The 13,404-nt window shown below is 46.4% G+C and overlaps 1 protein-coding gene across 2 annotated transcripts; it reads right to left on the reverse strand.

Moving 5' to 3' along the window:
- Positions 1–2,596: 2,596 nt before the first annotated feature.
- Positions 2,597–6,406, reverse strand: LOC124654477 (bZIP transcription factor TRAB1-like). 2 transcript variants are annotated; one of them, XM_047193474.1, is made up of 4 exons: positions 5,324–6,406; positions 5,038–5,109; positions 4,021–4,050; positions 2,597–3,025 (listed from the first exon to the last, which is right to left on the reverse strand). In XM_047193474.1, exons 1-4 carry the CDS (start codon positions 6,263–6,265, stop codon positions 2,948–2,950), a joined length of 1,122 nt encoding a protein of 373 aa, XP_047049430.1. In that variant the 5' UTR covers positions 6,266–6,406; the 3' UTR covers positions 2,597–2,947. The 2 variants fall into 2 exon arrangements, with proteins under 2 accessions (XP_047049430.1, XP_047049429.1); XM_047193473.1 differs by having other exon boundaries at positions 2,597–3,028.
- Positions 6,407–13,404: the final 6,998 nt, after the last annotated feature.

Here is a 13,404-nt window from a genome sequence, read left to right on the forward strand (position 1 = left end):
ACAACCACCTGAGGAAGTGGAGGCAGAGGTGGCTCACCATTACCAGGCTCCGCGATCTAAGCGGTGCTCAGTGGTGCGAGGACACCAAATGCATCGTCCTTGAGGTTGAGCACTGCTGCGGGCACGTTGCGGTGAGCACCTCATTAACTCAGTCCTCCTCACTAACTTTCTTGATCAGCCACGAGCAGCACTAACATGATTGTCCCTTCGTATCGTAGGATCACCCAAAGGACGCGGAGATCCTTAATGTGCCATCGCCAACTACAACGAGATGCACACCATCTTCTCCTTCGGCCTCGCCACCGGCAAGTTCGCCATGGGATCCAGTGAGCCCCTGGGCTCGCCTGCACCAGCTCCTGCACCTGAGGATGCTGACACCCAGGAGTCCGACACGGTCAACCTCGATGCTGATAAGCCCGCCGACGCGCCTGAGAAGACGACCGCCGGCAAGAGGAAGAGATGTGCCTTCGCGGACGACGAGCTGGTGGCCTTCACCAACATGATTGTTGTTGTGAAGGAGGTCGCACAGGCCATCAGGGCGAACAAGCCCATGGACATGCACCCTAACCTGTACAATGCGGCCATGGACATGCTTGTCTTCACCGAGGATGATCTGATCGTCGCCCTCAACCACCTCATCGACCACAAGGCCCAGGGATCCAGCTTCGTCGGCATGATTGAGCCACACCGCGTCCTCTGGCTGAGGAACTACCTTGGCAAGTACCACAGCAAGGAGTAGTGGTGCCCTTGAGGCGGTGGATCAGGGTTGCATGCAGGGAGATGGTGATGACGATGATGATGATAATGATGATGTATATTCTGGCAGTAGCTAGGATGAAAAACATTTGGCCCCCTTTTGTAAGTATTATGAGGTGGTATATACTAACCCCTCAGGTGATGGTGAACTTTGCGGTGTTAGGATGAGACACCCACTTTTGTTGTGGTGGTAGGACGACACCACGGTAGTGTAGGATAAACTTCTGATTGACTTTTGGAATGATATGTATGCCCCTGTTAGTTTTAGATTTGCTGTCAACACTTGTCTTGTTCTATTGCTCATTTCTGAATTGCTTCATTGTTGTGATTGCTAACTTCTTCTTTTGCCTTGCTAGTGGTATGTTGTGTTTCGCGGGCGGGTTCGAGTAATCTACAGCTCATGGAGAGTCTGTCAAGATCAGGTCAATGGCTACTCCAACAACAGCTACCGAGGATATGCAACATTGGAGGAGGCACAACAAGAGTACCTCAGCTTCCTGGAAGAGGAGCTGCAGGAAGATCATGCCATCGATGATGCGTGCCATTAGCACAGCTGCCGCCGGAGGAAGTACATGCTCTACAAGGAGCACCGCCGGAGGAAGTACATGCTCTACAAAGAGCACCGCCGAAGGTACGTCCCAGCCGGGTGAAAGATTACATCATCGCCTTCCTCATTGTGGTGATCGTCAGGATCTTGTTCTTCTGAGTGGTCTCTCGCGCCCTGATCGTATGTAAGATGCCATGGCATGGTAACCTCACCCTATTTGAATTGTGGTAAGGATATGGACTTGTGATTTGAGCAACCAAACAACAGATTCATGTTTTCCTGCGTGCAAGATGGGCTGGAAATGGGCAACCAAACGATAGGGCATGGGTTCCTTCTCCGGCGCGCAAAAGGCCACACAGGCTACCAAACGACCCGCCAAAAGTAGCTCATGGCCCGTTCGCAACGTGCAATGCCCCATCTCGCTGGCGCAGGCATGCACGTCCGACTGTTTGGAGGTGGTGCAGGGATTGCGACAGGGGAAGAACATGGGGCTGTTTAGCCACATTCTCCAAGAGACGGAAGCTATGGCTAAGAGTCGAGGGAGGACGAGCTTCTGCCACGAGGGCAGGCGTTTCAATGTCGACGCTCACAAATTAGCTAGGTTAGCTACTACCCTACCTGTGGGTCGCCATGTTTGATGGGTACTCCTCCAGAGGGGTTAAATCTTCCGGTAAACATTGTTCCAACTGTTGAATAAATGGTTGGAGCTTGGCTCCAAAAAAAAAAGGTTTTCGGCCCAGTCAACCAAACGCGCCCCTAGTGCTCGGGGAGGAAAGGACTTTTGCGGGCGTGGGTCGGATTCGTTTAGCCCATATGTTAGCTAATGGGCCCTTTGTGCGTTCAGGCCATCTCGGCCAACAATGATCTGTCCCAACGAAACAAACAAATGATGTTGAGCTGTTGTTGGCCATGTCTGAAAATTCGGATGCCAGCGAAAGAAATAAAGGAAATCCGATGCCACATTTTTTTTTTGAACAAGCGATGCCACATGTGTATCCTGGATTCCCGGTAGCATATGGCTGAAGGATCCGATGCCATTTTTCAGACTGCCAAAAGGTTCGCACTTCTTTCTTCTCAAAGGCCGTGTCTGAATATTCACTCCCATTTCAATCGAATCCGCAGGACCACAAATTAACGAGAGCAGATCCCATTGCACGCACGCAAGCGACAAGGCACATTGCAAGTCTAAAATTACAACCATCATATATATGTCTGCAAGTATAACCATCACATATACTCCTGTATGTACTATAGTACTTAGCTTGCTAAGCCATGAATCCTGGTGCAGGTTGATTCTTGGAACCCATGGCTTAATTACATCGACCACTGAAACCCATTCAACTTATCTAGTCTCTTTTCTAAGGTGCAAAGCTAAGAGAAAGGCTGATGATGTTATGCGAACCCAGACACAAGCTCTACACAGTTTCTGAAGGATTGCCCAAGTTTACAGCAGTTCTTACGGCTCCCCTCCTCGACTACACACTAGCCTACAGGTCAGTCTCTGAAGCTGATACGGAAGCAGCAGGAACAGGAAACTAGAAGGTCAATCAAGCGCGAGTTTGTCCCATCACTGGTTTTACAATAGAGAAAATCATATGTACAAGCAGGTAGACCGGTGGCAAGCTGACGTTGACTATCTGATCATCACCAGGGACCGGTCAATGTTCTTCGCAAGCATTGTCTCTTCTTCCGTCCAAATGCATCCTTCGCCATTTCGGGTGCCTGCTAACAAAGAGATGAATTTACCATCATCGCGAGAATTTGAGTTTAAACTTCTGCATTTTTAGTGAAATAGCAGATATCATCGGGGTGGGGAAACTTTTCAAAGGAAATTATTCCTGGCTGATGTGAACTGAATGCAGCAATTTCTTATGAGAAAATATTCAAATGTCATAAGTCAACTCATTTTCATTAATTTTGAGTGCCCAAACTTTGGCAAAGCATGGCATATAAAGATAAGACATTGCATTTTCAAATTAATACGAATAATTCAAATCATTTTTGTTGTTTCAGACTGAACAAAGTATTAGGCTCTCAATTGTATTTTCCCAATACAAGCTAGTGGATATATATTTGGTTTTCATAGTTTGATTAATCAAGAACTTCCACCATGTAACTCAAATATTGAAATATATTTTTAGTAAATTTCACCCTTTGCCCCTTACATGTGACATGGTGATAAGGAATATCTCATTAAACAAATCTTCCTCTTTTAACCCAACATATGGGCATTATTCAGCAATTTATCCCAATTTAGAATCGTTCACAATCTAACAAGGTGACCCTGCCTGTCAGGACCCACCAACTTGGACACCACACAGATGCCAGGTGAAGTAAATTGTAGAGGTCAAAGTTAAATCTTAGAAAAATCACTTAATTTAGAGTCAAAATTAAGTGATTACTATCCTTAAAATTTGTTAAAACGTATTCTAATGACTAACTTAGTTCTAGAATTATAGTGAAATATTAACATGGAAAGTAGAGTCTATACTTCAGTAAGTTTTGGGACTCCCCTGACAAAAATGAAACTCACAACTATTTATGTTTCAAATGCATGCTTTAGCACTCTGGCATCTAACTCAAACTTATGACAGAAAGTGGAACATAACGAATAATACAGAATTTCTTGTGTTGTATTAGCAAAGTGAACGGAGTACCATATTGATCTGGACACAGAAAAAGGAAACTTTGGTATCGACAAAAATACAACCAATTACCTCGTTTTTCTGCATTTCCATAATCTCTGCCTGCATGATGATAAAAAAAAGTGGATTAGTACTCTGTACTCTAAAAGAGCTCATACTCTTATATTCCTATTTACTGAGACGTTTGGTAGTCATCAACAAAGTCCAACATATGCTAGGAGGATAGGATCAGTACAAATTACAACAGTAAAGAACTATGATCATGTCACAATTATATAAAATGTTCATAAAAAACAGTGCTCCATTATGTGCAAACAGATGCTAACATTCCAGATATAACCGAAAATGGATGGGCTGAAGTAGATATAACACTTCTGAATGTGAGTCTATACCCATCACATGAAAATTGATAAGGGAAACTACTGCAACAATAAATTATTGTGAATCTAAAACATCAAAAAGATAGTAATGCAGAAGAGAGCTAATGTTTCACAATTCGATTCAAAGATTGGAAAATGGAGGCATTATCATTTGTTTATGAGACAGAGGCTGCACAGATACATGAATAAGTCATACAAAACAGTGGTCCATTATTCACAAACAGATGGTACATTCTCCATATAACTGAAAGTGGATGGGGTGAAATTAGGGGCAACATTTCTGAACGTGAAGTTAAATTAGGTCTGTTGCTAAAAAAAGTGAAATTAGGTGCAACACTTCTGAATATGGGACTATACCCTGAAATTGATAAGGAAACTACCGCAAGGATAAATTATGGTGGAGCTAAAATATCAAAAATGTTAATGCAGAATAAGGTGATGCTTCACACTCCGGTTCAAAGATTGGAAAATGGAGGCATTATCCTCTGTTTCAGAGAAACAAAGGTTGTACCAAGATACAGAAACAAGTCATGGTACCTCAACTCTCTGATGCCAACAACATGGACAAAATAAGCAAAACAGTTAACAGTGGGGTCTACAAGCTGAAACTATCCACTTGAGAGTGTCTTGCTATAAATCCTCCTTCACACAAAATGCACGGAAGTAGCACATTTAATATGTCCAGTAGCAGGGTTTGAAGAAAAGTTACCTGTTTCCTCACCAGTTCCTCGTTCAAGTCCTTGAGTTTCTGAACCTCAGCTTCCAACTCCATGGTATAAGCCTGTACGGATAAGAGAATTGTTACCAAAACAGGAAACTTCAGCAGATGCTTCCTAGCTTACAAGGAACACTGTAACAGGGAAGCAATGAGTCAGCTTACAGACTGACCTATCTGAATGATCTTTTCTATATATGATCATATTTTCAGTTCAACATGGCTTCATCAGCAGTAAGTACAAAAATGCATGGATTTGAGTAGTAGGAAATGTTAAGACCTGCTTGCGGGCGCGGGACCTCGCTGCGGACTCCCTGTTCTTGATCATCCTCCTCTGCCTCCTCTCCACCACCTTCTCCACGCCGCCGCCAGTCCTTCTCCCCCTCACAATCCCCTCAAAGGAGTACGGCATTGGCTCCGACGGCGACGACAGATCCTCGCTCCCCTTGCTGCCAGAATCAGCCGGGTTGACCGCAGTCTGCACAGGAAGGGCGCCGCCACCTCCCATACCCACTGCCCTCGGCATGAGCCCATTGCCCAAACCCAGATCCCCCATGGCGACCGGCGGGAAGCCCAGCGGCACCGCGCCGGCGTCGTTGGCGCCCGGGAAGTTCCCGTAGAAGGAATTGACGGCCTTGGGGGCAACAGGGACCGGGCGCGGCTGCTGCATGGGCGGGGGCGGCAGAGGAGCCGGAGCGGTGGGGATCTCCCGCACCACGCCGGCTTTGACCAAGAACTCCTCCAGGGTCATCTCCCCGAGCGTGGCCTGCCGGTGGGGCTGCGGCTCGGCACCGTCCGCCACCACCCCCGTGAGCGGGTCGTCGCGCACGAGGTTGCGCCACACCTCGTCGACGGTCTTGGCGCTGAGGGTGCGGGGCAGGGTGAGCGAGCCCTGGCGCTGCAGCGACGACGCGCCCGCGTCCTGGCCTGGGCCGGCGCCCGAGGCGGTGGCGGAGGCCATGGCCTGGCTCTCCTCGGCGGTCCAGATGCTCCGGAGCAGCTCGTCCATGTTCATGGAGCTGAAATCCTTGCCGAGGCCGCTGCCACCCGCGCCGGCGCCGGCGCCCCCGCCCAGCGTGCTCTGGAACTCCTCGAACGTCAGCGAGTAGACCGACCCCTGCCTCGTCAGCGGCGTCGACCCGTCCGCCGCCGGCCTGCGGTCCGATGACGAGCCGCCGTTGTTGTTGCTCCTGAAGTCCATGATCCCCTCACCACCTAGCATCAAACGCGCGCGCGCGCACGGACAGCGGGGGAGAGTTCGCAGCAACTTAAGGCCCTGAAATCGCAGCGAGTCACATGCGTTTCTTGGAAAGGCTGGAGGAAGAGGAGAGTGGTGGGTGAGAGGCAAGGCGAGACTCGAGAGTGAGACTTGGCGACGACGACGACGAGTTTGGTGTGGTGTGGGTATATGGGTGAAATGTGGGTAGCGGCGCGGCGCAGAGGATCCTGGTCGTGGAGCGGGCGGGAGTGGTCAGGCCCGGTGGTTAAACGTGGCGGGCTCTAGAGGCGCAGACTACCTCGACGAGGACCTGGCGGCCAACCAGACCTCAACGCGTGGAGGCGCCGGCTCCGTTAGTTACTTCCATGGCGGCCTCCGGACAAAAATATCCCCGCACGGCGGCTCATCAGTCTGTGGGGGCCGACGCCCAGTATCCCCGCTGCTGTGGCTTTCGGTGGGGTGGTGGTTGGTGTCTCCCTTCACCGTGGGCCGACCTGCCGGGTCCTGTGCAGCAAAGATTGCACTATTTTCTTCTTCCCAAAGTTGAGCTTTTTGAGTTAAAAAAACACCTCTAAATTTGATATTTCTTTAGAAAGGAAACTTAGTGATTGTTCATTAATATAGATTCAAAGCACAAGTTTGCGAAATCTCTTGCATACACTCCGCCACTTCCCCTACATGCCACAATGTAAAACACCGAGAGCAAAAGTAAAAAAATCTGCGAGCATACTCGACCGGCTCCGTGGATCACACGGTTCCGATCCGGAGATAAAGTCATAGAAGGCACTCGTCGACCCCAAGTCACATCTCTTCTCATGTTTGTGTGGTTAGAATAGAACCCTCATGGTTCACGTGCCGGCCTCCTCGGCGGTGCGGGCGGTTGGCCCCTTTATGGCTACTTTGCGTAAGCGAACCTTTGGCTTGGCGAGGAAAATATAACGCATCCGTTACTGTTTTCTTTCGTAGATGAGTGATGTATGTACTTTGGAACGTCTCGGAGGAAGATTAGATAGATATATCTCCAGTGCGCAAAGCGACATTGTCGTGAGGTGGCATCTTCGCCTCTCGACAATACTGGTGAGCAGGCCGCTCCCGGGATAATGTTTTGGGAGTAATCTCATGTGAACTCTAGGAGCTTCTTTCATCCAGTTACCTTAAAAGATATTCGCAAACTGTAGTAACTATTTTCACTTCTAGTTACTACTCCCGCCATAGAATTCAAGGTGTGTTTTGAGTTGGTGAGAATATACTTTGACCAATAATTACTCAACTAACATGTGATTTCTGTTATATAAAATCGGAACAATAAGTATGTTTGAGTATGAGTATAATAGCAACAAATTTATGTCACCTAAATCAGATATGAATAAAGTAATTAATATTCCAGGTACTGTCTTCACTAATCAAAATACACATTATATCTTGGGTTGGATGGAATTTTCCTACATTAACATGGAAATAAAAAAAACCTTATAATTTTCCAAAAACAACTGAGTATAAGACCGATTTAGTGGATAGATGTTTGATATACCATTGAATTCATATTTGAAGGATGTTTCCAACACTATATATGTTTTTGATGTATATATCTTATATTTTATTGGTCAAATTATTAGTCAAAGTTTGTCCCGAAATGCGTTGTAGCCTTGTATGTCAAAAGCGGATGGAGCAACTCTTATTTTTTTCACCTTGTAGTTGCATGTGATGGAATCAATTTACCTAATAATTTTCCCAATGCATGCATAATTGACATGGTGATGGCATGTCGATCGATCATGTAGGGGTTAACTTTAGTTGGCGATATGAGTATATGTTCTCACGTACAATCACACATCAAATGTGGTTCCACCGAACATAATCTACAAATTTGAAAAGGTAGCTGAGTTGATAATCTATGAATCTGGTGAGAAACGGTACTATTCTGTTAAATGCATTGTCCCCATCGTCCTCAAGAAAAACTATGTCAAGTCAACAGTGACTCCGAGGTGTTTCCACATGTGGTTAGACTTATTGCACTGAATGGATGACGCAGGTCGTGCTGGTGTCACCATGATTTCCATGGCATGACAACCTCCTCTTGATCTCCTGGGCCCTGTTCTGAAACAAATCGTGAGACGTCCAGCCCATTTCCATGTGATTTCCCAATCAACGATCACATCCCAATGCCCTCTCTACGCACTCGTAAACTGGATCTGTGCAAGTGGGTTGATTAATCAGTCTCGTTCGAGTAGGACCGTCACACCGTGGATTTTGGAAACAAAAGCCAAAAGAAGGAGAGAGATCGATTGTAAAAGACATGTACATCCACATGATCGAGGTGCTAAATCACACGCTCCACATGTCTCATGTGAGATATCTTTTGTCTTGTCTCTTCGGTGTTTGGCACTCCAAGTTAAAACCTTTGATTACCTATTAGCAGCACTGCCTTATTTGATTGTTTGCATCGAGACGGACGTTGTGAACTTTGTTACTCCGTTTTTGTTTTGTTTTGTAAAAGGCTTAAGGCCATATATTATCTGAAACTAGCCCCACAAAAACATCCTTACAGGAAGAAAAGAAATAAAACACAACTCTTTGAAAGTTTCAGCACCATCTTCCTCCTATGTCTTTCGAAAGTGCATCACGAGCACAGTTCGATACCGCCTCTAGGCCTCCGGCATAGCAAAGCTCATGTTACGAAAGCTTGAAAAAAAAACCATGTGCTTGTAGAAGCAACGGACGAGAAGTCGTCGACGCAGATCAAAAGATGTCGGCGACCATGATATCTAGAGATCGGTAGCCCAGGAAAGCTAGTATAGAGAAGGGCCGAAAGATAATCCCAACTTCGGCCAAACAGAGATGGGAAACACTATACTCATAAGTTTGATGACGAAGCCGTACATGGCTAAGGCACAACTTTTTTTGAATAACGAAGGCACAACTTGAGGACACTGATACGGTGTGACATCATGTCCTTCACCAAACATCAGTGTTCTTGATAGACACTTGTCACGCTAGGCCTAATCCCTAACGAATGACTCCAAACTCCTAGACCGTCAACTCTCCTCCAAGGAACACACCGATCTAGGGGCAGACTGAAGGGCATTGATTTATTCTTATCGTAGCGATACCCCTACAACTGAGGTGAAAAACATTAAGCCCCTACGGGGACTGGTTAACCGATTTGAGGTTCCCCACCCTCCAGCCGGCGTAGCGACCGACAGAGAGCAGGGGAACCAACGGCGGTGGAGCTGGCAACCGAGGGTAGGAGCTAGGTCACGTTAGACCACCTCGTATGGGATCCCTAGGGAAACGTTTGCTACTTTATTAATTTTTTGTCATGACTCCTCAGGTAATGTCATCAACCGTGTGGTCGTTTGGAAACCGCACTATCTTTTTTTTTGAAAAGGAGACTATGCCCTAGTCTCTGCATCGATCGATGCATACATCTTTCTTTATTATTTTATTTAACAAATGTTTTAAAAAAATCATACATCAAAAAAGCCAAATCCATCACGCAACATCTACAAACCCGAGAATGGGTGAAGATAATGGCAACATGGCTTTATACCTAAGGATGACAACGGTAGGGCATGGCTAGAGTAGACCAATATCATATCCATACACATATAGTTAATAAGTACAAAATTTTACTCATGCCAGTACCCATGGGTATGAAACCTTACAGATTAATTCCCGACGAGTACTTGTACCTATTGGGTACCCGTGGACCGATCAAATAGTACACATGTTACTCAATATCAATTTTATCCACGAGTAACATAGGACCATGGGTAGAGTGTGGGCACACGTTTTTACCCATGGATTGTATGCAAACTCTACATCACAAGTCATGGATAGAGCCATGTACTCCTAGGTATACCCATACCCTACCCATTTGTTATAAATTTGCCATCTGACATGTCTTCTTCATTAACTTATGAATTAGAGCATGATATTGTGATTTCCAAATTTTAATAATTCTCGGCTTAGCCCGAGTGGTTGGGGTCGCGAGTGGCGCACTCCAACGACCGGAGTTCGATTCCTATTAAGGACAAATTTCGGAATTGTCACGCCAAGTCCCGCTTCTATTATATCAAAAAGTGTCTAGTTCCTCCTAGACACGGTTTCAATATTAAATTTATAGATAGGACATTTGATACAAATATCAATTATTTCAACTCAATAACAACTCAATAACGTGTAGTTGAGAATTATTAAAATTTGGAAATCACAATATCATGCTCTAATTCATAAGTTAACAGAGAAGACATGTGAGATGACAAATTTATGACAAATCGGTAGTGACATAGGCATCCCGAATGGGCCTGCCGAAGAAGGTACCCGAGGATTACCGAAGGCCCACGACCCAAAGATTACAAAGCCCGGAAGCCCAATAAAGCGTCGATATGGAAGATAGAGATATATTAGGAATAGAGACTTGTATCTGTACGGGACAAACTCAAAGAATCTCCTGTTGTTTGTAACTTGTACATCACGAAACCCTCGGCTCCGCCTCCTATATAAAGGGGGGTCGAGGGAGAAAGAAAGAATCGATTCATTGTCAACACAACCCTAGTTTTTAGCATTCGAGTACCTTTTCGGCTGAAACCTTCGAGATCTACTTGCCCTCTACTTTCCACGAAACCCTAGTCTACAACTTGTAGGCATTGACAAGTTGATACCTTGTCAGTTTGCGCTGTCTGTGGGAATTAGAGGCGACAAGAAGCTGATCTCGATGGCACGTTCAACATCGTCGACATCATTGGTGGCAAGCAACGCGATGGATGGAGGTAAACAGATCAAAACTGGTCTCGTTGATTTTGTTCCTCACCCTCCCACCCGTGTGGATGCATATGCCTATCTGGAAGAACCAATGGACATGATGTTCGGAAGTTTTCACTTCTGCGTCGGGAGCGAAGGATCACATCGCCTAGCGGCACCGATTTTTTCGGGACCGTTAGCGGTTGATTCCGATTTCTCGACAGCATCAACATCAATCGAGTCAAGCGACAAGAAGACTTCGTCGACAACCTACGTCAAGCCCGCCGCCGGCGGAGGACTCGCTGACCTGTTCGGTGGGATGTCCTTCGGGTCGTTCACGAATTCCGATCTAGACAGCGACTCGGAAAGCATCGGCAGCTTCAACTTCATCGACAGATCCACTTCTATTCGGGAGATCTTCGCCGATCGTTACAACGGTGTCACCGATCCCGAAGATTAAAACACAATGACAAAATATCATCAAGTCTGTGCAATTGGAGACTCAAGTCGTCAGGAGGATGAAACATCAGAGGCTTTCGATGATTTTGGAAATCCATACATCGATCCCGCTGATTCACGCGAGGATTGGGAAGCAAGTACGTTGGGCCTACACCTCGCGAGAAATTACAACTTCCGCAAGTAGCTTGGGACAGCGCATCAAGAGCCATGAATGGCACAGAGCCGATGACCACCACGGCTACGGTGGTAGAGCTGCAAGCATATCAATATAGACTCACGCATGCTGGCCGAGAGCTGGAAAAACAAAGAGTGATACTTGAACAAAGAAAAGCTACAGCCTCCGCGTCGAGCAGGCGAAGAGCTGAGTTAAGTCGACAATCAGGAACTTCGGGAGATAACCATGGAGCAGCACGTGATAGAGGAAGATCTCGATTGGCGCATGTACCCGAGGATGAGCGGGAGCATCTGATCCAGAACCTCGACATGTCCTTTATGTCGATAGATACAAGAGGAAACATCATCCCCAAAACACCGAAAGCCGGATATATGGCGACTCAAGCCTTTATATTGGCATCTAGGCCACCTCCTGGAGATCCAAGAGAAGCATTATACCAAATGGCCATGGCAGGAGTTGGAGCCATGGGAACATCGTTCGCAAGGTCAAGCACGCCACCTGAAGGTGCGCCAAGGAGAAATAGTCCTTGACCTGCCGCGGTAACGCGAGATCCTCCAAGGGAAGGTGACGCGAGAGACACAACGACACAAGCATGAGTCGATAGAGCACGACAAGAAAGAAGAGAACGTCGGCACTCACTGGAAGTAGATGAAGAAGATATGTGTGGGTTTCCTTGCTTCACTCGACGAGTTCGCAAAACTCGGGTTCCGTTTGGGTTTAAATTACCTGACAACAACAAAAAATTCGATGGTTTGCAAGATCCTGAGAACTGGTTAGTCGACTACCTGGAGACAGTGAAGTTGACGGGTGGAACTAAAGCAACTGCCATGCAGAGCATCCATGTCCACCTAAGCGGAGCCGCAAGGTCATGGATAAAAAAACTGCTAGAAGGATCCATCGACAGCTGGGAAACTTTCGAAGATATGTTTGTGAAAAAAAAAATTGATCCACGTGCAAGAAACCCGCATCAATAGAGCAGCTAAGGGCCTGCAGGCAGAAGTACGATGAACCAATGAGGATGTATATACATCTATGGAATATTATAAAAAATTCGGCAGAGAAAATATCTGACGAAAGAGCAATACATGCATTTGTTGCGGGAATCCGAAGAAAGGACTTAATCGAGGATTTGGGAAGGTCTAACCCGAAAACAATAGCAGGGCTCATGGAGATAGCGAATCGTTGGGAAGATGGCGAAGATGTTGTTCAAAACAAACGGCACAGGTCACCCGACGAAGATCGCAACAGAAGCAATAACCAAAATAGGCGATGTTTTTCTCGACAGTTCTCAGATTATGATGGCCCCGACCAAGTAGCGGCTGGTTTTCGAGGAAATAGTTGAGGAAATCATCGAGATAACTATCATAGGAGTAACGAGCAGCGCAGTGATTACAGGGATGCTCCAAGTTCTAGCAGACAAAATAGTCGGTCGAGGTTCCAAAGGCCATACAATATATCACCCGAAGATCTTTTGAATGGACCATGCCAGATGCACTTCTTTCTTGATAATAATGGGAAAAGACAGTCAGGTCATCTTCTGAAGGACTGCCGAACTTTCCAAGCATTGCACAGATACGCGGGACATGCAAATGCACAAGTAGAAAGCAGGGGGCACCCGCAGGGGCTAAGGAGTGAGATTCACCTTCCACCTCCACCCGCAATTACCGACGAAAATCGACATCAGTTGCAATTGGCGGCAACCCCAACCAACAAGGGCCCTTACATTGACACAACGGGAGCAGTATCAATGATTCAGAAGGGTAGA

Source organism: Lolium rigidum, chromosome 5 (assembly GCF_022539505.1).
Source record: "Lolium rigidum isolate FL_2022 chromosome 5, APGP_CSIRO_Lrig_0.1, whole genome shotgun sequence".
Classification (NCBI taxonomy): Eukaryota; Viridiplantae; Streptophyta; class Magnoliopsida; order Poales; family Poaceae; genus Lolium; species Lolium rigidum.